The following is a 24380-nucleotide window of genomic DNA, read 5'->3' as shown; positions in this document are numbered from 1 at the left end:
CAAGAACGAAAGTGAAGCTCTGTCTCTCCCTGTGCACTCAGCCTAAGGGAGGATGTGGTCAATGGAAAAACCTTCAGGCCCATGACATCTATGTGAGCACAGGTTGTGGCTATCTACACGTGGTCTTTAAAGTAGGCAGTGGTGCAACCCAAAAATATGAATGAGGTAAACGTATGTGACACCCCCCCCCCCCCCACCCCCGCAGAGCCACTCTGCCCTGGGGACGATAGTCCAGCTGTTAGCACGTGCTTCATGTTCCCAGAACAGGATACCTACTGTGGATGCTCTGCACTGTTGGTGTTTGTGCTTGCATCACATCAGTGCGGGCACAGCAGACGTGAGCTATGTGTTAAAACACATATGATGTTGTGGGAGAGACTTTGTAAAATATCTGCATGTTGTTTCAATTAGGCCTCAATTCTACCCTTGCCTGACTTTTATTTTTTTGGGGGGGTGGGGTAATTTCCTTTTTAGACTCATGGATTACGTTTTCCTTTACCTCACATGGATGCATTGAAGCAAATCTGGAGAAGTGCTACTGTCGCTGTTAAGGAACTGAGCCTTAAATCAGATGCAGAGAAAGAGAACCTTGTGTTATCACTCTGGGCTGAATGTCTCATCGAGGTAATCTGAATCTTTCAAAAATCAGCCATGTTCCTGGAGCCTGACAGTTCAGCCTTGGAGTATGTACTGACAAAGGACCATCTGAGTCCTCCTCTTCTATGGAGCTGCTGCCTTGTATTGACAGCAAAGTAAAAAATGGCAAATAGTACAATATACAATCTAGTGCTGTATTTCTTTTTTAAAGAGGCTTCAAAATCACCCTCTTCTGCTTGCCTTAGGGAAATCTAAATCCAAAAGGCAAGGTGGCTTTTATGGCTTGAAATTTTAAATGTAAAATGAGGATAATTTAGGCAGAGGGACACAGTAAGTGTAGCAGGAAAGGAGAAGAATTGGTCAAAAATTGTAATATCACAGCAACTGCAGACTGAGCAGTGAAGCCTACATATAGCAAAGTTCACTTTTTAAAGTTAAAATTCTGTAAAAGGCCTTTGTACTTAAATATGTGCCCTCTTGGAAGGAGTGGGTCTGTCTCACACCTGCTAAAACCAAAATAACTATTTTAATATAAACTTCTTAAAGCGAGTAATTCCTTTGTGATGGTTGGTTTGTTAAGAGTCCCTGCAGTTGAGCACACCTCCCATCACCATGATTCTTGCTTTAGCTGTCTCCTGCATTAAGAGCAGAGTTCAACTCCCTGTATTTAATGCCTCTAGAAAATTGTGCCTCCCTGTACTAGTGCCTTTTTGCACTAAGGGTTAGATGTGCAAAGAGGGACTTAAGGACCTAATCTTATGCATTCCAACACCAAGAGTAGGATTTACACAAGCCAGCAAGGCTACCTAAGAAAGGCAGAGGAAAGAGGTGCAGTTTAATCTCTACCCCTCAAAGCAACCTAGGTGGTGGTGGTGCTGTCCCCTGACTTCTACAAAATAGCTCAGTGGTTAGAACACTAAAGATGAGGGAGACCTGGCTTCAAATCCCCAAACCAGTGTGTCTAGTGTACTCTGACCTTCAGTCTCTCCCATTGAAGTTGTTCCTCTTAAGGGATTAAAGTGGCTTTGCACATGCACAGTGGTGAAAATTTAGATGCCTGCAGGGTGAGGGAACAAGGTTGTCAGGCTCTAAATGCCTAATGTGGCAGTGAGGGCTGGATCCACTAAGGGAGTCATTCAATAAGAAACAGGTCCACTGCAATGAGCATCCAGTAAAATTGTGTTGCACAGCTCACAGGTTTGCCACATTCACCTAATTAGGTTGACAGTTACTTTTTATTGTTAGTCAGTGAAAACACGTTGTTTACTAAGTAAAACTCCTTGTCCAATCTCAACCATGGTGACTTTTCTTGGGTAAATGTCTCAGAATTTAACTACAGCACAAAGCCATGCTGAAAATTAAACCCAGTGTGCTTCTGCTGAGGCCCACAGTGAGACTATCAGCCTTGGTTCTCAAATACCCATCTTATTTTTGCTCCTCCAAGCAGTGCACACCATGTCTGTCTTTTTCTTACTCAGATTAGGGAAGTTTTGGTCTAGGTTTTCTTAATGCACCAATGCTTTTTTGCTGATCCTGCTTGGTCTCAACCTCTAGTAAGGGAATGTGTATAGCACTGGGCCAAAAGCTACTTCTTGGCTGAAATCTCAGCTGATGGGTGGTTTTTGTGTGTGCTAATTTTAACATCCAACATGGAGCAAACATTGTGGCCTCTGACACATTTTTAAAATATGCCTACCTGCCTTTTGTTACACAGCATAGTAGAAGAATTTAAAGTATGGCCATTAGTTACCTAGAGGCTGAAGGGTGACTACAAACAAAGCCAGGATTGTTACAATAAGCTGAACTACCCAGTGGCAAATAATGTGACTAACTCCCATTTCAAGCCTTCAGTTGTCTTTGCTCTCATCTCATGTAACTCACTATTTGCTTGGGTTTTCCCCCATAAACAGGGCCCCTGCTTCAAATAACTAAGGTAGGGCGACAGGACTAGTCCAAGTAAATGACTCGTGGTAAGGCAGACTAACCTGTTTATACAGCTCTGCCCATCAACTAGGAAGTGAGCCTGCCTGTAAAGAGGCAGAGATAAGTACAAAACCATTCATGCTGCTTGGTGTCCCTTACCTCAGACACAAAAACACAACTCTGGCTATAGCTGTGTTTTCTGGCCCTGGGGAAACAAACAGGTTAAAAAAATTGTGCCTTTTCTCCACAGCCTTGGGAGATAACTGGTTACCTCAATGCTACCCCATCCCCAACTTTTTTTGAAAAAGGTAACACACCAGGACATTGTAGGAAATATTACAGTTACTTAAGACCTATCATAACACGCTAACAAAAAAATACCTTCCGCCGAAGAGGTGACTTTCAGGGATGAGTGAAGCATTGAAACAGCATTAGAAAATTTAAAAGGTAGCAACTCTGATGCAATTTAGCTAGACACTCCTATTTGTGGAAGAAGTGCCATTAATTTTAATGACCATAACGGCATATCTTCCATATACTGGTACTCTGAAATGGCTTCATAAAATTGAGGGTCAAAGGTAAACATGCTGATATTGAACATCCTGTTGTAATAATTGTTCCTATGCCCTAAGAATGTTTGCATTATTTTAATATGAAGATTTTTAAGCCATGGGGGGAGAGAGGTGTCATTCAGTGTATATATGCCATTTGTTTAAATGCTATAACTGGTGTTCTTGGGAAGGAAGTCACTCTTCAGCGATTTTTGTGCCTTATTGCATTTACACAGTACAAAATACTACAAGCTAAAGAATCCCCCAGAAGTTTTTACAATTAAAATATACATGCTTTACTTTATTATATAACACTGATACACCAGCTGTGATCTACTCATTGTTTTGAGGGAAAAGGGATTATATTACAACTAGAAAGCACAAATCATATTTAAAACTTATGTGGTATATTGACAGACTTTCACAGAAAAATCTACACAAGTGCTTTAGTGAGAAAATATATACAGTCACAACCCTAGTCACTTACAGATCTGTATTTGATTTTGGCTTTTAGAATGTAAAAGTAAATAAGTGCAAGTAGGTACAGGTATTCAAAATATATCACTCTAGAATTCTCCCTTATACAAAAATAATCTTACACCTGTTTCACTTTCCTGTGGCAAAAATTTGACTTTTTTTGGCTTTAGGATGAGCCATTAACACAAAATAGCTATAGGAAACAATACAATCGTTCACGTTTTGGTTTAGCTAATCTGTACTCCTCCTTTCATAGTTTAATAATCAATACAAAAAACACACGAGCCAGAGAAGATACCTCACTTAGAAAGCATTACATATTGAGCTGCATTTAGGAAGACTCCACTTCTAGGGGAACTTTAAAATTCCATTATGAACACTTTTCTCCAATGGGTGAAAGAATAAACCGAAAACCATGGAGCCCTCTTAATACAATCTGCCTCACATAAATAGTTAACACTTTTCCCTCAGAAATGAAATGCAAATATGTTCTTTATTAACTGAAAAAAACGTTGCATAGCATTGAGATTCCACTGAAGGGTGTACTTCTGGAAGTCACCAGCATCTTCAGGTCTTTTCCTAAAGAATGAGCAATTGCTTCAGCTGAGGTATACAATGCTGATGAGCCTCACGGAAGTTAGCATGCATCAGGTTGCTTCTTTAACCTTGCCGCAGCACAAGGTATTAGTTAGCACACATACAAGATAGATTTGTTTTGTAAAGGTGCTATTGAATATACTGTGGTTTTAAGACCAAAATGTATTGCATTAATTTAACCTCTATACTCAGCAAGTCCTTCTAGAAAGCTAGCCTGATCCAGTATAGATTGGCATGTACGACTCTCTACCTGTATATGAAAGTCTACTTTCTACCCTGACTCAGGGGCTGGCATCTGATGGGTGGAGATAGGCCCGTGAATCCAAAAACTATTATGGTTTAATGCAATATTTCTTAAGATAAGGGCTTAATTTTACCCAGGTGGCCAATGATCTGGAATTCCAGTGCTTGGTTAGAACAGACTGAAGTGTATTGTATCGAGATGATTTTTGTGATTAAAATTTGATCCTAAATCACCAGAGCGTCTCCTTTAACTTTTGAGGAGAAAGGAAAATCTAGTTCATATTATACCCTAAAAGGTGACACAGGAAAGGCTATTTAGAAATAAACTGCCAAGTTTTTGCTACTGTATCATATCTTTGCCTTCACTTAAAGATTAACCGGACTAGTGAATGTTAAAGGAACATAGGCTTAAATAGTGCCTTAAGAAGAGGAAGACCTCAACATGGAGTCATGTGTGAATATTAGAAAAAAACATTACATTAACCTCACCTCGCCAATGTGCAAAATTCAGTTGTTTGGGAGTCAGTGTCTAATAGGAAGAAGTAGAGTGGACTTGCTGAGTAACATTCCAGTGGCATGTGACTTCAGTAGTTCCTGCTCTCAAACAGAGTGTTCATAACACACTTAGGTCCATATTCCCAGGATCTTTGTAGTGGTTTTACTCACAATATTTCAATGTCCCATTTCTGTGAGAATTCACTCTCCAGGGGGTGATTTACAATTACGTAGTTCTTGTCATAATAATTTCCTCCTAAAAATAGACGTTCATTAAGGCAAGGTTAATGCAGCACACTTATAAACAAAACAAATAGACTGCCGGTTGTTCAATTGAGTATATATATATATATATATTGTACATTGAAAATGGTCTATAAAATACAGAAAACGTGTTGCAAAGTTACTCAGACTTCTAAGCTTTAAAGTGAATCTATTGTTAAAAATGGACTTTTTCCTAGCACAATCAAAAGCTGTATGAGGGTTTAGAGGTGGAGAGTGGTTTACTGTCACTGGGAGTACAGCATTGACTCTTCATGTCTTTGTGCGTTAATTTATTCAGCTGTAAAATGGCTACAGTACCTGTCACTCTGTCCGATGGCATAGAGGTGCTGTGTCTTAATGAAATGTTCATAAAGAGCAGGAGCTCTCCACCTTCCACTCCCTCTTTTGGATTTATCTGCTCTTGAGGACTCTCAGCTTCTTTCCACTTTAAACACCACTACTGTACTTGTCAACTCCACCCTGTGTCTCCTCTACTCACTCTCTCCATCATTTCTTCCTCTCTGCTCTCCAAGTCTGTACCCTCAATCTTCACTTGACCCCTCCTCCACTGTCAAATTCGAGTGCCTTGAATTTTTCACCTCAATCCCCTCCACTCAGAGCCTTTGAATGGAGAGGGTAGTAGCATTCAAAGGTTACACACAACCTCTTCACAACAAAGGGTCTCTTCTCCCTATTCATTCTCCTCCATGTCTCTGCTGCCTTTGTACTCCTGACCCCTCGTGGAGATCTTTGTCCTGGGTCTTCTGTGATTGTACCCTTTTTCTCCTCACCTTGCTGGTTGTACCTTATGTCCTTTCCTGGAGACACAGGTCACTAAAATACTGATCATAGAAATGAGAGGTGGGATAGACCTATAACAACGTCAGCAGGCTTATTCTATACAGCATTGTATGTCACAGTACAGTTTCTGGTTCTTAAAACTAGACCTGATAAACAGTCTCAAGCAAAGGGTTTGCTACCGCTTCCCTTTGGAAATCACTAGAGAGCCTATTTCCCCCCTCATATTCATCCTAAATCTCACTCCCTTCATCCCAGTGCTCCTAAAACTGTTTCCTTGTATTGTCTTCTCTGAACTCTCTCCATTTTGTCAATAGATTTCTTGCATTATAGCACTCAGAAACAAACGTTAAGATTTCAGCTGCCAGTTTCATGCATATTGGCCAAATAAGAGTTACATAATTGCCAGAGAGATAGAAAGCACTCTCTCAGTTTTATTACTTCCCTTAGAAGGATTTTTAGTTTCAAGTGTACCTCTGTGCTCAGGAAAAGCCTTTTTGCCAGGGTGAAGAATTAAGGAACTGTAGAAATGAAAACTGGCTCTCAGCCATTCCCTTAAATGCATTTCTACTTCTTGTAACTGGCAAATCCAGAGCTACTGCTACAACTATCAGCACCTTTTACAGGTGTAGAATGTCACAATCCTGAGCCAGGGTTTGTTCTCTCCAGCCAGAGGCCTTTCATTTTCGGTTTCCCGCTTGACTCCAGGTAGCATAGACGATTCCTGTGTTAGAGCTACCGTGCATTTTGCATTAACAGGTCACAAACCGTAAATACCAAAGAGTTAAATGCTCCTAGGGACCTGCTATTTATAACTGCATTTTAAATTTCTTTTCAGACACCCAAAGAATATAGTATTCATCAACTATATTATTCCTGTACCAACCTGGTCACTTCAATATTAGATCCTGCATTAAATAAAGCAGCACAGGTTTAAACAATTTCAACATGTATCCTGTCAAATAGACGCTGCTTTTTAAAATGTCTGATTTCATATTTTAAAACCTGTCATCTATGTTGCTAATAAGGACAATTTTGTATTTAATGATTTAGGATCAAGCTATGCACAACAAAATTAATGATTAATTAAAATTAAAACTTAGGAGCCCGAATTACTCTTAATTTAACCCCTGTGGGCTAGGAACTCTTTATTGGTGCTGATATATTTTTCATTGTGTCCGTAAGTTCTAGTTGCAAGAATCAAGAAGCTTTAATCATTGACAGCAGCATCAGTAAACTTTTAAATAAAGTGAACTATATTTTAAAAACAAAGGTGGTCTTGGACATTTTCTCTCCCATTTACCATTGTGCAAACCATTTCCTGCATTTGTGACTGTATAACACCCCTCGGGTAGCTACAGCAATTGGTTACATGGAAAAGGATTAATAAAGTAATGTATTTTTAGCTCTTTTAAAGCATCTCAACAGCTGGAAATGAAGAGGAGACAGTGCTATCAGATCAGCTTGCTCTCTGCTCACCATAGTTAGAGAATCACTGTACCATTACATGCTCCCAGGGCTAACACACTATTGGCAGGACTTGAGAAATTCTGCTTCCTAAACAGCAATGCTCCCTTTTAGCTGCACTTCCTGCAACACAGTTCTGCCCAGCAAGAATTAGATGTAGAGCCCAGGTTGCCTAACTCCTAGTCCTATGTGCCAACCACTATCCTGAACATTTTAAGAGCAAATAATCTGCCCTCCTGAGTGGCTGTGTAGCTTATTTACACTCTACTCCTGCTGTCATTAAAAAGTACATGGCAATAAGATCTGGCTCTTTATTACAATAGTTGAAAGTGAGGCTCTACCACAGCATACTGGAAAGATTCAGTATGAAGAAGCCACTGGATACTAATCTGGCTTTACGCAGGGCAATGTATATAGATGGGTATTTTACATTTTTTGGCTGTTTTTCATTGTACCAAAATAGGGTTATGGTAACGGGGGTGGGAGTTTTGTTAGGACATAAAATTGCATTTTCATCTTGTACAAATGCTGCTTCCAGACATTGTCTTTCTGCTCTCCCTAAAGTAAAACTGATAAGTGGCTGGTCAAACAGCTGGGATCCGCTACAAGGAGCAATGTTAAAAAACAAACAAAACAAACCTATGTTTTTCTACAGTTTTTTTTTTCTAAATTCATCTGCAATGTAGTTTTCAGAATGTTCCCCTTAGTAAATGTTAGTTGTGAAGTGGAAACTGGTGAAAGTTACCAAGATTTAGGGAGTTATGGAATAGCATGACTGTGCTTTTCTCAGTCTCATACACTAAAAGTGATTGACAAAAATACATAGTTGTGGATTAGAACATCTGTCACCTCACCCAACAGAGTAAATGGACTGTTTAATATTGTGCAAGCTGGTTGAGGGTACAGACAACTGGAACAACCCAGCCAGCCACAACTGCCTACAGCAAAAACATGCATTTATAATAGCAGATGAGCTTTTTAGTACCTTTGACATCGAGAACCAGTTGATCACTGAGGTACGAACTGATGGTTCCATCCTTATTGAGTCTCCACTTCTGCCTAGCCTTTCCATGTTCTGTCCACAGTGCTACTTTAGCTCCAGGTAGGTCTCTGCCACTGACAATATCAAGACATGCAGCAATAGCCTAAGAGATTTGGAGAGAAAAAAAATAACAGTAGAATCTGGTTATTGCGACCATGACATCTCAAAATAAAAGTGTTGTAATTAGCAATAGACTCCACCACTAAGCTCTGAGCAGATTACATTCATCACATTTACAACTAATAGCTTGTTGACTGGGTAGATTAGCATACATTATTCCTGACATTTCTAAAGGTAAATAATCACCGTTTTATTTTAATTAATTAAGTAGAACTTTCAGGCAGGCTTTATACAAGAAAAAGAAAACCACAAGCAATTCTTTACTCCTTCCTTTGCAGGTCACTTTTAAATATCCGAAGGCCTTATTGGGTACATGTACAGAGTCAGCAGACGCAAACCTTCCAACCCAGGTCGAAAGACTTGGGCTAGAGGGGCTCGTGCTAACTCTCTAAGAATAGCTGTGCAGACAGCACTTAAGCCTAGGAAGGGAGTGGGCTTCACAGCCCGAGCCACAACTTCAATACGCTGTCTACACAGCTATTTTTTAGAGTGCTAGCGTGAGCCCCGCTACCTCGAGTCTGTCAATCTGGGCGACTCACTGCCATGGCCTATGTAGACATACCCATTGTGACCGTCTTTTATGCAGACTGGAGAGACAGTGCAAGGCCTTCACAATGTGCACACTACCAGGGTGGATTAATTTTAATTATGATTTAAATTAGCAAGCAGGAAACCTTGATTTAAACAATCTATTTTAATCGTGTTTCAATTTGTATTTTAGTTATTTCCTTAAAGATTCATTCTCATTGGGTTGATAAAACCTGGATTTGAAGTTAAATATAGCCTTGACACTAAATTTGGTGCTTCTTTTTGCTAACCAGGAGTATGCAGTACACCAGTGGTCACCAACTGGTCGATCGCGATCTCGGGTGGTGCAAGCACCATCCCCGCAGCTCCCATTGGCCAGCACCCCGAACCCCCTCCTGCACCCCCAATATTCTGCCCCAGCCGAGAGCCCCCTCCCACACTGCAAACCCCTCAGCCCTAGCCCAGAGCCTGCACCCCCTCCCAAACTCCAAACCCCTACCCCAGCCCAGTGAAAGTGAGTTGGGGAGAGCTAGCGACGGAGAGGGGGGAGGGATGGAGTGATCGGGGTGAGGCTTTGGGGAAGGGCCAAGGTAGATCCTGCATTGCCCTTAAATTCAAAAAGTGCTCTTGGGCGTAAAAAGGTTGGAGACCACTGCACCATACCTATACACGTATTTATATAGCTTAACTTGCATTCATTCAGTTTCTTAATTTTTATGTTTTTTTCATTATGTTGGGAAATGGTGAATTTAAAAAAAAAAAAAACCTCAGAAATATATCAAAGTGATTTGTGTCAAGCACTATTTGGATGGAAATTCAAATTAAATCAAAAGTGCATAAAAGACAGCATTTGATTATTTTAAATTAAATGTGCTGGACACATGGAAAAAGAAAGTTTATCAAAACATGTTTTGCATTTAAAACAAAATGATTTATTAAACAGGTGAAGTATTATCTGTAGTTAGTGAACTGAACAGATTGTTTTGCGTCACCATGTCCTTCAAGATTTTAGAAGTAGAAGATCTCATGTTCTCACACCTTGTTTTCATTCATAGATTGGAAGAGGAAAACAAACTTTTCTGCTCTTTCAATTTCCAATTAGTTTAACTTTGAATGAACTAGTCACTGAACTGAACTACCTGAATAAATCAATATGTAAAAAAATATTCTCTGCACCTGCAGAAGAGGCTACTACTGTCAAAAGCTGGTTTAGCACGTCAACGAACTCTGGTTCCGGGTGCTCAGCCAGTGACTTCCACCAGTTCAGTGGTTTGACTTTCTTAAACTTGTCAGCAAATATGTATTGCTTAATATTATTGTGTATTTTATTTAAATTATATTAATAGATTACAATAAATTGAGACCTTAACATAGGTTGACAATTTTAAAAAACAGACCTGCATTTAATTTAAACCAAAAAAACCGTATTTAAATGTTTAAAAATCATTGATTTTTATCCACTCCGGGAGCAGGAGGAGGAGCACTCCTCTTGCACATGTGTTGCTCCAGGAAGAATTTGGTCTCCCCAAGGCAGAATTCAGCCAAAATCACTCCCTGGGGACCTGCACTGGGCTCCACTCAGGGTTGTGTCAAACAGCACAACTATGCATCAGAACTGCAGTTTTTCCTCCTTCAACTCAACTTATATAATTACCATTGTATGGATTAATACAATTTATATAATTTTTACTGAGACGATACTGCCAGCATATTACTATTACACAAGCAAAGCAAAACGAGGAAGGATGGTGCCCAGTGGTTATGGCGCTAATCTGGGACTTTGGAAACCCAGGTTCAAGTTCCATTCCCTGCTCCACCACAGACTTCCTGTGTGACCCTGGGAAAGTTACTTTGTCTTGTGCTTCCGTTCCCATCTGTGAAATGGGGATAATAGCACTTCCTTACCTAATGGAGGTGTTGTGAGGAGAAACGCATTAAAGATTATAAAGTGCTCAGATATTATGGAAGTGGGGGGCCATTAAAAAGTACCTAACAGATAGAAAGCAAAACACAACGGGGAATCAGAGTGTCGTAATATGTCCAGGGGTACATTTTCATCTCAATGCACAGACGTTTACACAAGAAGTGACTATATCACATATTCATATGTTCAGAGCAAGTGCGCCTTTACCTGAAAACATGCTGGAAAGTTAAAGAAGTTCGTTTAAAAAGCTGTACTGAGTTAAAAGGCTTTTGGGTTGTTTTTTTAAACGTTTTTCATTTACGTAGAAACCAAAGCGCTTGCACTGTGCTTTATATAACTGACTTGGTTCCTGCCAGGAGGAATTTCTGTCTAATTTAGACACAGATAATACAAAGTAGTAAGATGTAAGGCTCAGACGTGGGAGCAGCAGAGATGCTTGATCTAGGGGTGCTGGCTTGAAGTGGTTTCCATTAGGTATAGGGTTACAGTTTGGTTCAATGGCTCTCAGCACCCCCACTATATAAATTGTTCCAGCACCCCAGGGAGCAGACAGTGAAGGGAATCAGTGATAGAAGGAAGTGCGGTTTAAGGAGAGCTCTGATGGAAGAAAGGAAGGCTATTATAGGGATGCAGGAGGGGACCATGGAGCCATGGAAAATGACTCATAGTCAAGACAAAAGGAGAGTGGGTTTATACACTGCACTTCCAACATTCAGTAACTCACCTTGGATTTGAAGAGTCCATGACAGTAGTGCCAGATCTGGGTATTCTTGCCATTGTATGAAGAAACACACACTGAAGTAGCTCTTGCATCTGATAGGTTTCCAGTGACTGTCAAGTATTTATCCTGTGCTCGGTTCTTTATTCTGAAGTAAACTGCTGGCTGATCGTTAGAAAAGCACCATTATACTGTACATGTTGTATAAGCAGGTGAGCAAAGCCTCCCACCAGCTCCCGCACAGCTAGCATTCTTACAGCAGTTTTCCCCAATTTATTTTCCATTCCAAAATGTCTTTTACATATTCAGTTTCAGACAGGTTGTGAAATGGGTTTGGGGAATGAAAGAACATGCTATAAAAAACTGTTCAAGAGATAAGGTATTGGAGGTGGATGGTCACAAGCAACAATGGCTTCTAATTTATAGCCATTCATGTTACACTTTTTTGCTCATGCACACACAAAAAAGGGCACTGAACTGGTATCACCAATGACTCAGCTCATTAAAAAAATTACAGGGGAATTCTGCAAAGCTATTATTGAGAGGTTTTAGCTTAAGAAACAGTTCCTCCATGACATACCTCAGGGCCATTGAAACAGCACCAGTATAGTGCATTGTGAGATATAGGGATCTTTATTGAAAAAAGGAGGTTCAAAGCTGCTGACAAAATTCCTCCTGGGATTTTTTTTTTTAAAACTGAAATCTAAACATCACGCTCATTAAAATCCTGCCCTAAAAAGCCCACCCCAAAACATTTGCAAATATGTGCACAATTATGCCCCACCATTAGAGAGAATCTTCATTATAAAGTCATTAATCGAATAATTTTTGTCCATCCATTAAGTAGTAGTCACTTCTGACATGTTTCACTATCTTTTTGCTAGTTATTAAGTTGAAAACTTTGCTTATATTCTTCTGCCTTCTCAGTGATGTGCAACAGAGCGAAATCAAACAAGCTGCAGATTGTTTTGCAATATTGTCCCGCTCTCCTTTGGGACCAGATCATATCCCTACGCCGAAGACACTGGCAGCTAGATGCCCTTTAGTGATCCAAGCAGCTTTACATGCATACATAAAAAACAGCATTTAAAAGAAAAAATAGCAGCATCTTGTAACATTCCTTGGAGCCTCTGTGATGGCAAGAGAATGGACGTGGCAGATTTGCATGCCCAAATGCAAGGGACATGAAAGGTAATGTGATGTTTCTGAAGTGAAAGGCTGTAACTTTAACAGACAGTAAGAGTCCGGATCAGCTGTCCAACAGCAGGTCTATGGAGCAAGCAAGCCCAGTGCCTAGGGCAAGGGTGGCCAAACTGGCTCGCGAGCCACACGCGGTTTTTTTACCATTAAAGTGCGGCTCACGGAGCCCCGCACATACACACACACACACCCATTTCCACCTACCAGACCGGGGGGGGGGGGCAGGCACGGGGGATGAGCTTGGGACCTCTGCCTTGCAGCGGGGTGGTGGGGTAAAGGCTTCTGCCCAGCAGAGAAGGGGGGTCTTGGGGCTTCAGCAAGAGTGGGGCTGAAGCCCCAAGCCCCGGCAGGTGTGCCCTGGCTCTCGAACTAAGGAAGATTGTCGTATGCGGCTCGGAGGGCCAGTAAGTTTGGCCACCCCTGGCCTAGGGGATGGGAGTGCCTCACACTGCTCTCAAGCAACCCTTCTGACCAATGCTCTGATCAGCACTGACAGGCTACACAGGCTGCAGAGTCCAGCTCTCCTTTTCCAGAGATGGGTATCAGCACTGCAAGGATTGTGGGATAGAAAATGGAGGCATTCTCAGAGGACCTATCCTCCTCCCAAGAAGAAGAGACGTAATGGGAGCAGAAAAATATTTAAATAATGAATTGATGACACTTCTGCACCGAACACTCCCCTCTCCACCCCAGCCCTGGATAGCACCATACCGCTCTGCAGTTATATGCGGACAATTCTGACCCTTGTTTTTTTAAAAATTAGCAATAATTGTCTTGACTCAATTATCAGGCTCGTTTGTAGCCAACATGAAGCTACAATGGATCACTAGTTGGGTTACCAGTTCCAAAGTATTCCAGATAACATTCATAATGGTCTCTGGTATTCTTCTATTTCAGAACATAAAATCCTGATCACCTAAATCACTTCTCTAAATCTTGAAAAAAAACCTGTGAATAAAATCCTCTGTTAATCAGTTCTCAGATCATCATCCTGGCTCACTAGAACATTTTCCAAAGTGAATCTATTGTGAAAAATGACACAGAGTGCCTCACTAAATGGAAAAAAAATACAATAAAATCCATCAAGGGAAATAGTTCCATCACTTCTATTTAGATTGTTTATAGGCCAATACAGGATTGTTTTGCTTATTAATTATTATTATACAATGAAAACTGAAAACAATGCAGAACCTAAAGGAGACATTGAGTTAAAAGCTTTAATAAACCCTCAGTTTTTATTAAGTTAAAAAATTCTCACAGTAGAAGAGAGCCTGGGTCACTTGCAGTTTTAAACTAAAATAATTGGTGGATTCTCTGTAACTTGAAGTCTTTAAACAAGTCTATTCCTCTCTATAAGCCTGATCCAAAGCTCACTGCAGTCAATGGAAAGGCTCTCCGTGACTTTTGATAGGGCCTAGTAGCCCACACCAGGACCCAATTTCAAGGGTAAAATACTGGCTCCACTGAAATCAATGGCAGAACTCTCATTAGCTTCAATCGGATCAGGATTTGGTCAGATTTCTCAGCCGATACTTATGTATTAAATTATTTTTTTTAAAGGAGTGAAAAAAGGCTTATTCCCAAAACACTTTTTCCTACAGTACCTGCTTCATAGGACGAAGGGAGCCAATTATGCTCCAGCCACTGAATTCAGTCCAATTTGAAATCTTGCTGGGTTCTAGCAGAATTTGTTTTCCTGAGAAATTTCCTCCTTCGTATGCAATCCACCTGAATAAAGATAGAAAACAAAACCCTAAGATGCTATACTCTAAATATGGCAAAACAAAGCTACATAAATAATATTTAATACAATATTTTTAAACCCAAAGGCTTTTCATGATAGTATTATACTGTATTTATATTACTGTGCCAAATATGTAGAGTACCTAAAGTGGGTTAAGAGCTTTCTTCTATATCAAGATCTATTTTGTATTCCCTAATATTAATATGAAACCTGGAAACTACTTTAAACTTTTGACCTGGTCACATGAAGATTAAAAAAATCCCTCTGCAGACATGGATGGTGTGTACAGGTTTAACGGGCATGTGCATGGGATTGCTGCATTGCACAAGCGAACTACACAACTCACTCTAGGGAGCACCGAGAAAGGCTTTGCAACACACTACACTGCCACAAAGTTGAGTTATCAGAGGGCAAAACAGGATCTCACACAACTATGTCAACATGTGAAACAAACTACAGAAGAGCCAAACAAGGTTATATCAAACTGCACTACAGGACCAAGAACAGGCATGAGAAATTTAATCCTAACTAACTTTCAGAAAGTTACAAACTGCTACAACAGGATTTTACATAGTAAAAACATCTTTTCAATCATAGTATTATTAACTGTAGAAGCATAACACATCACTGATACCATTTATACCTGTACTAGAATACCATCTTCAAAATATACCAAGAGCAACACACAAATTGCTCCTCCACTATACACCATCTGGTCTATACACATTACAGTGTTGCTTGCAAGCTGTATCTTTGAGCATCAGAGATATTCAGATCTTGGATTTGTATCCAAGGGATGTTCTTTTGTGGACTGTGAATTCTCCATGCTCTTCTCATGAGCTCATCTGAGCATAAAGCATGCACTATTTTTACTATGTTTCCTATTTTATTTGCTTGAATTGTGATGAGAGTTCTAGTATCCATCATTTGCCTCTCTCACTGTACGTACTTTGGAGAAAGTTCTTCTGATCATGCACACTTCACTCACAGGCAGTGCATGTTTGCGTATAAGCCTCAAAGGGGTCCCGTAAGTCCTGACTAACAGCTATTCAATAAGACCGACAACAGTTATAAATTCCTTCCTTCCTACCATATTCCTGACAATTTTATTTTTTTGAAATGCTTTTGGGCAAAATCGCTGCACACTCGGAGGTAAGAACTTCAGTCTTAGCAGTGCCCAATAGTCTCAAGGTAAATACAGCGTCTATTACCAAAGCGTTGTTCTAGTGCATAAAAGACAGGAGAGAGGGAAAGAAGATTTTTTTGTAATAATAAAAAAGACAACTGTGGAACTGCGCCCGTATTCAATAAACAAGAGAATGTGAATTGCAGCCATAAAAACACAGCGCTTACCCTTGGTATTCAATAGAGAATAAGAGGCTACAACTGTGCTCATGAGGAAATCAGTGCAGTGCGATTAGTCCGGTCACTCAGGTGACACAGACCTCAGCCAAAGGAATGCACAAACAAAGGTGCGCATTCAAATAGGATTAAGAGAACACAGACTTAAGCTGCTTTTTCAACCCATTGTCTTGCAATGGACTTACGTATTTGTCACACTCAGCTGCAGAGACATAAAATAAACCTAGGAAGAGTCATTTAGACTGACCCCTGATGTACACTACAGAATTACTTTGGTATAACTACGTCGCTTGTGGGGGTGAATAATCCACACCCCCGAGCAACATAGTTACACTGACCTAAGTGCTGGGTTAGACAGTGCTTTGTCGGCGGGGGAGCTTCTCCCACTGACAGAGCTACCACTTCTTGCGGAGCTGGAGTTATTAAGCTGACAGGAGAGCTTCTTCACCAGAAGCACTACAATGGTGCAGCTGCAGTGGCGCTGATGCAAGTTTGTAGTGTAGACCTACCCTGAGCATTTTGTTAGCACAACTAGCTAAGCTGACCTTCTGTGACCTGGCACACCTGAAAGAGTTCTAATAGCTGATCAAAGTTTAATATGAAGATAATGTCAGTGTCAACTGTGGGTGTGTGGCCAATAAAGCTCTTATTGCTTTTATGGTTTAAAGGCCTCTGCTGCAGTTTTACTGCACTTTTAAATCACAGTAAGACTTAACTCAAAAGATAACCACAACTGGTACCCAGCAGCCCTCAGTCCTTCCAACCAAAGCCTTTAAGGTCTATAGGCATGTCCATGCCCAGCCATTCGGGGATATGGCCCCCTCCAAGCTGCAATCCCTACCTAGCCTACTTCCCTTGGTGCCTTTGGCCTGTGCATGACAGTAAGATCCCACCCCATATACACAAACTTGCAGTTGTCTTTAGCCTCTTTATTTGCCCAAAGCTGACCTTGCATTTTGGGACAATAGGACAAGAGAACGCTAAATCTTGCTGCATGGACTCTCAGTTGAGACAAACAAGCCCTTCCTGGACCACCCAGAAGGAATCGCAATGAAAGCCCTACAATTGTCCAACACCTATTCCCTCAATCCTGACCCAGAGATATTGCAAGATGCTCAGAAACAGGTGAAAAACCACCAGCAGCTCAGCCAAAACTGTTATGGGGAGGGGGGGATTTCTTTCCAACCCTGAACTAGCCCTGGGGGAGACTCCCTCAGGACTTTTCCATACCTGCGCTGACTCTTCCCAGATGTAGAGAGCCTGTTAACATGGCCAGTGATAGTAAGGAGTGAGAGGGAAGGTTAGTGCTCCTTACTCCCCCACCCCGTTTCTCCCTTGTATGGGCCTTGGCCTCCCATCCCAGCCAATCCTGTCAAGGTAGAGGATTTAATATCCCCCACCCCCATCCCCATGTGAGGCAGAGAAAGCCCACAAACATCCCCCCAAGCAGATCCTTAAGGGAAAGGACACTCCTCTATGCTGGTCCATGGCAAACCGTGCTAACTCCAAGGAGGTAGGAATATGCATGTTCACATTTATAATGAAACGTTAGCAGCTAGGTGGCAAATGCACACAACACTAGCCTTTCCTCTCCAAAGGTCTCAGGCTAAAACTGGATTAGGTCACAAGGAAAATTAATTTGCTATTCTCAACCTCAAATCTTGCTGCTGTTTGTCACTGGCCTCTAAGCTACCTCGCAACAAGAGCAAACAATCTCTATTTAGTAAGGGCTCAGGATTGGAATGGCAGTGATGTTGAAACCAGAGGGAAAGCACACCAGCAAAGCTGTCTGAGGCAGTGTACACTCACCCACAGGTCTACAGCCACTGGTAATACCCACTTAAATCGCCCAGAAAGAAAGTTCAATCATTAACCACCTTTGCAAAAACTGGTTATGTGAAAAATAAGGCTGTGCATTTCAATGAGGCCAACCCAATGCCACTCCCAACCCTGTCATGGTAGTGGAAGTGCTTCAGGCCATATGAAGATAACCCTCAAAGAGAACTCAGAGGATCAAGGACGTGGGCATGGCTGGATCACAGGTGGGTCACCGAGGGTGAGGATTTCACTCATCCTTACCTTTACCTTAATTTTCCTGTAAAAAGCACTTTAATGTCATTTGTTTGAAGTGGGCAGCAACTTTATACAAAGCCACTATACTTAGCACTGACCGCTCACACCTACTGCTAAGTCTGCTTCACACAACAGAGCCAATAGAAGGGTGGGAACAGCCTTACGACACCAGACATTTCTATCATTATTTATTAATTGTATAACTGTGCTGCCTAGTGAGGGATCAGGTCCCCTTGTACTACGTCTTGTACAAACACAGAATAGAAAGAAGAAGGATGCTCAGCACTGGTATCACAGGGGTCCCACGTATACTGTTACTCTGTAAAAGTTACAGTTCTCTCTGGTGATTGAATGTATGGGCTCAGGACAGGTACAGAAGTGTTATTTTTAAAATACTGCATAAAAGCATATCAATGTACATTACACATGGTAGTGAAGGAAAAATAGAGGTCTAAATTCATTTTTTGGAATTCGCTTTAGGGGTCTGTAATGGTGACGTTAAACTGTACAAAGGCAGCTCGGAGGCCAACCTGGTCATATGAATATGGAGAGTAAACAGAAAGATGAGCTGAAGATTAACTTAAAAAATAAAAAAAGGAAGATATCTGTTGCACACTCAATGGCTGCTAAGAATTGTAGTCAGCAATCTCCAGCACAACTTGGTGGCTATATGGGACTCCGTGCAAAAAGGAGGCTGGTGGGGGCTTTTGAATCCAGGCCGCAAAGCATAGCCAGGATAGAGGGTATCTGGAGTTTTCTGAGGGTGAGGAGAAGCGGGAGCAGTGGAGAAAGGGTCACTTCATGGATGCAAGATGCTTCTCATGGAAGTCTAAAAATGGTTTACTTTTGGCTCCTAGGTTTGTCCTGCTCAACACCTTATTGTTCACTGTTTGTTCTTTTAAGCAGACAAAAAGGCAGATTCTTGTAGCAGGAGGTTTGATTTACTGACTGGATCACATTTGTATTCTGTTCAGGTCCAGGTACAAACAAGTTCCAATGTTGATTTCCCCCAAATTTTGGGATACTCCAGTTTTACTTGTCACACAGAGCCAAAACAAATATAGCAAACTCATCATATAGGAAGGCAATTGGAAGGAGAACACAAATGCAGTCTCTGAAATATTTCTACCATACTTACAATCCGCTTCTCACCCATACGGACTGGGTGTAAAAGTGAAGGTCCTTGTTTAGAACAGAATTGACAGCTTCTTTGAAGTGCAACTCTCTGCCCTCGCAACGTTCCAGTGCAAACAGACTGATGGAAGGCTCAGCAAAAACCTAGGAGAGAGGTAGCTATAGTTACTCAAAACAGCCTAATTGCACCTTGTTGGCATGCTACCTAGGACCCTCATTTGTCTATTTCAGTTTTTAACCTCTCTGTGGTTCTGGTCTAATTTTAATGTGAACATTTACCAGTAATTTAGCTTTTTGATTTGGATAATAAACTTTCCTAGGAATTGATATTTGTCGAAGAAGCATGGTCTAATGGTTTGCCACCACAGTGTCGTGCCCATTGACATCAGCGGCTGTTGGTTGGACACTAATGACCAGATTTGCTAAGGTATTTAGGCTCCTAAAAATGCAGATAGGTGCCTAGTGGGACTTTCAAAAGCACATAAGCAGGTCAGGCATGCAACTTCCATTGATTTCAAGTAGGAAGTTAGGTGCCTAGGCAGGTTAGGGGCTGAATATTCCTCTAGGTATCTACCTGAATCTTTAGTCACCTAAATACTGTTGAAAATCTGGCCCTAAATATTGAACAAAGCAATACACTGCAAAACTGTGGATATTTTTAATCAAGAATTTGAATTTTCCCTTCAAAAGATCCAGAAAAAATCAAGTAATTAGGAATCACTTAAATTCAAATCTTTTCATCTAATGTTATTTTTAACTTATTTTGGTAACAAGTCTTTTGGCACTATTGACTCTAGATAAAGATCATAACCGTTATTTGAAAATGAGGTACAAGGATGAAATCGGTAGAGCATACATAGTACTACTTCACAAATAAGGAAACTATATCTTCACTGCAAGAAAGACACGTTTTTGCATCGAGTTAGATAACTCAATGCAAAACCCTAGTGGAGACCAGGGACTTTAGAATTTTGAGTTTGATGTAGCTAGTCAAGGAAAACTCTAGGTCAGGGTATAGAGTTGACCTCACTAGCTACATCCAGGTAAAAATTACCTGTGCCTTCACCAGGATCTACATAGAGATTGTTTTCTTGATGCAAAAACACACCCTTTTTTCCCCTCAGTGAAGACATGGCCTAAGAGTTGGAAGATGCACAAACCAAACACAAAAATCTAACATTAATGTTTATGCCCATGCAGTCATTAAGAGGATATAAATTTCATGATCCAAGGAGGTACAGTTATAAAGAGTTTCTAGTGACATGTATTTCACAAAGACCTTGATTGTGATTCATGAATTTGTCACTGACTCACTGCTCTTGGTATGCGACTGCTTGTTACACCTCCAGGAAACTGCTTCCCTCTGCTAACTAGTACCGTGTAGCACTATTAGAGGTATTGCACGTGATGAGAGAAAAGTTTGCCAAACATCTTGAAAATGAGGAGAATCTATGTTACCCATTCTGAGATAACTTTGAAAGGGCTTTCAACTTGAACTCTCCAAAACACAAAATGAGATTCAAAGACATGATGTCCTTATTATGAAATGTCATTCATCTTCCTTTGCCGCCCTCCACTCCTCTGAAGAGGCAGGACAATTTATGTGGCGGGGGAGAAGGGGGAAGAGGGGGGAGGGGAGGAATGTGCTTGATTTCAATGTTTCAATAGTTAATCTTAGGGCTAATGAAAGTGAAACTCATAGCAATAGACAGAACACATGCAGCTGCTGCTGAGGTTTCTCCACCTAGCCACAAAGTCTGCAACAATCCTATTTTCTCAATTCCAAGTCTTTACCTGAAGAGAGACTGACAGCCATGCTAAACTCTGTCTGTCTAGATGAGGAACTGACAAGAAAAAAAGGTGCTTTTAAAAAAAGGAGTTAACATCATTTGAAACACCACTTAGCACCTAGTGTAGATGCAGTTTAATACTTAAAATCATGTTAGCTCATGGTGGTGTAACGTACAACATGACCAGCTAATATGATTTAAAAATATTTTTGCTATATTCCTAGCTGTGCCTCCAATTTGAAAAAAATATTTTATTGCATCAGAGGCGTATGGAGGTCACAGAATGAACAACTAGCCTGTGGAACTCATTGCCCCAAGACAGCACTGAGGCCAACAGCTTAGCAAGATTGAAAGAGGATTGAATGTTTATATGGATAACAAGGATATTCAGAGTTACAATATTAAAAAAATAAATTTACGGAAGGGATATGAAATCATGCTTCAGGGCATAAGTCAACCTTTAATGAATGGGGACTGGGAAGAAATTTGTCCTGTGGGTAAGTTATTCCACAACTCCCCATATCAGGGTTTTCTTTGAACTTTCTTCTGAAGTATCTGGTACCAGCCAATCAGAGCCAGGATACTGGACTAGATGGATCACTGGTCTGATCTAGCATGATCATGCCTGTGTTAAGAGTCAAGGCAGAAAACTTGCTTGACAGTTGTTGGGAGCCGAAAGGGCTCCAACCCTCAAACAACTTTAGTAAAGTTATTCAAACTTGGCTGGCCTAAGAAAGCTCACCAGATATTTCGCAGTCCCAATCTACAAGTTTACACAGTGCATTCATTTAAGTTATTTATTAGCATTTATTAAATGGAGACCCATAGGAGAAAGCAAGATTCAATACCTTTCTAGTGAAACTCTAACATGGAATCAACCAATCTTGTTACAAAAATAAAGAGCAAAGAGGGAAAAAATTGCTGTCTTAAACAATGTGGCTCAATATTCTACAGCCATGTAAAGTGCAATGATTTGATTACATGCTTTACATCATTACACGCCAACGGCTGGCAGCAGCAATTTAGCCTGGCTTTTTTTCCTGATTTTGTTTTCACAGCTCCCATGGAAACTACTATAACAGATTAAAGTAGCTAGGTCTTGAGAGCAAGCTACCAAACTAACAAAAGAAAAATCCAGTGCACCACCCTACTTTGTGAAATGCTGAGATGCATTTACATACCTGCAGGCCTACTCCTGCCAGCTTTACTCATGCTGAGAAATACCTTACCTATGGAGTAATAATACCCAGCTTTTATACTGTGTCGTCATCCCTAGATCTCAGAGTGCTTGACAAAGGAAGGTGAATATCATTACCTCGGGTTTACAAATTAGGAGGCAGTGACCCAGTGTAACACAAGTTGGTAGCAAAGTGGGGAACAGGTTTCCTAACTCACAGTCCATTGAACCACGCTGTCCCCTGTGCGAGTTCAGTGACACTACTTCCACAGTAAAGGCTCTTTCTCCAACATGCAACAGGGTGATAGAATTGGGCCCTAAATGAAATGTTCCTGGAATGGGCTGATACACAAGAAACCATGCATCTCACTGCTTCTCATGCCAGCTTTAAGAGGGGTACCTGAATAGCTGTTTCACATTCCTTTAGAATTGGTGAGAACATATGGGCCTCCCAATTGGCCATAAATGCTTATTTATAATTCTAAAAATAAGGAGAGAAATCCCGGTCCTATTGAAGTCTGGGGGACTTTTGCCATTAACTTCAACAGAGCCAGGATTTCACTCCCAGTACATTTTGATGTTGCTAGGTTGACAGTCCATGAATGGGAAGTCCTTTCTTTATCCACTGATAAGACATAGCCAGAGCATCATCAGGGCAAGCTTCTCCACAGACCCGTGCCCATATGCCTGACCCCTCAGCAGGAGGCAGCAGAATAATGCAGTCTCCATTCTCAATTGATCCCTGGCCTTTCTGATAAGTTTGCCAACAACGGTGCTGATTATGACGGTGATTTTTTTTTTTTTATGATGAGGACACCTCTGGAATGACACTGAACCCATTTCACAGGAGAGGCCATTAGTGAAGGGTAGCTATGGTAGAGTCCTGAGAGTCCAGAGGAAAGTTGGTTGCAGGGCAGCAGCACTGTGGCTGCTCAGGATTCTCTCTTGTAACAGGCCAGTTGTATGGTGAGTTTGGGGAGTGGGAGGAGAGACAATGTAGGAAAGGGGGAACACACAGAGGAAAACCCCAGTCTCCCCAACTCCCAAGAAAAAAGCCTGGACCACCTGGCTCCTCTCAAGAGTGTGTGTGTGGGGAGAGAGGGGAGCACTGGATGAGAAGAGGTTGACTGTCACTGGATAGGGTCTCCATGTGTTCTGGCTGCTAAGCTGAACTCCCATTCCCTTGAGAGTTTTGCCAGCCGAGATATCCAAATTAAAGTCACCTACAATTCTCCAGGACGTGGAAATAACTGCCCCAGCCCAGCTCAGGGCCGCTCTAAAAGCTCTCTCAGGAAAATATTTTGAAACGTTGGCAACTATGTTATACTTGTAACCTTTGTAAAAAATCTTCCCTATTACAAGCATGAAGAAGTACTGAAGAATTCTTTTAAAGTGACCTTTGTACGTTAATGAAACCACCTTGCTCAAACAAAAATTAATACTGGGGAAAGCCTCATTTATGATGCAAGGAGTTAAAACACGGGGAGCGTTATATGATTTATAGCATAGTCTTGTGAGAAAGGGAGGATACTTCTACATAGTATTTCAGGAAGGAGTGTCCACAAGTAAAGAATATCTTTGTATTTAACTCTTTAGGCTAACAGGTGCAAATACTCTGGTATTAATACATCAGATGGTGTGCGGGTGCTGCCAAACTCATTTCTCTCTCCACAGTAGCATTTCAGTTGCTGGATTAAGCCACTTATGAATTACCTTCAACTTCTACAAAGCTAACCTCTCACACAGTTTCTCTCACCTCATTGAGCCCTATTCACAAACCATCTCACCTTCATTTAACAGATCTAAACCACTCTATCGATGGAATTTTATATTTTACCAATGCAGAAAGCACATACTAAATCTCATACTAAAAAGAAAGACTAAAACAAGATCAGCTTCCTTCAAACTGTTTTTGTTTCCATTTTCACTTTTAAGTGCCCATACCATGAAAACCAAATTCAAAACCAACCAACCTCAACACGAAGAGACAGACCCGCATAAGTTAAGTAAAGTTGCTACATAAAATAGCTTCAAGACACCATACACACAAACACATTGCTATAATAAAATAAAAAATATAAATACATTGTCCTTTTGGAAGTACAGATAATCTTTCATGACAAATTTCATGAAAATGTTATTAATAAACTCGATTT

General features: G+C 40.9%; 2 protein-coding genes across 3 annotated transcripts in view; one reads left to right on the top strand and one right to left on the bottom strand.

Moving 5' to 3' along the window:
• Positions 1-767, top strand: part of RIOX2 (ribosomal oxygenase 2) — a 31148-nt gene extending 30381 nt beyond the window's left edge. For both annotated transcript variants that reach the window (XM_065416475.1, XM_065416467.1), the window contains exon 10: positions 475-767. In XM_065416475.1, coding sequence (XP_065272547.1) covers positions 475-633 — 159 coding nt within the window. In that variant the 3' untranslated portion in view covers positions 634-767. The remainder of the gene's footprint in view (positions 1-474) is intronic.
• A 4283-nt stretch (positions 768-5050) lies between these two features.
• Positions 5051-24380, bottom strand: part of CRYBG3 (crystallin beta-gamma domain containing 3) — a 140920-nt gene continuing 121590 nt past the window's right edge. Inside the window, exons 18-22 of the mRNA XM_065423274.1 lie at positions 19262-19401; positions 14549-14672; positions 11751-11909; positions 8398-8557; positions 5051-5139 (exon numbers count right to left, since the gene is read on the bottom strand). Of these exons, the coding sequence (XP_065279346.1) occupies positions 5051-5139; positions 8398-8557; positions 11751-11909; positions 14549-14672; positions 19262-19401 (672 nt within the window). The remainder of the gene's footprint in view (positions 5140-8397; positions 8558-11750; positions 11910-14548; positions 14673-19261; positions 19402-24380) is intronic.

The sequence above is a fragment of the Emys orbicularis genome, chromosome 1 (genome assembly GCF_028017835.1).
Source record: "Emys orbicularis isolate rEmyOrb1 chromosome 1, rEmyOrb1.hap1, whole genome shotgun sequence".
In the NCBI taxonomy this organism is placed as follows: domain Eukaryota; kingdom Metazoa; phylum Chordata; order Testudines; family Emydidae; genus Emys; species Emys orbicularis.
Note: the sequence above shows the minus strand (reverse complement) of the source record. Positions and strands in the feature narration are given on the sequence as shown.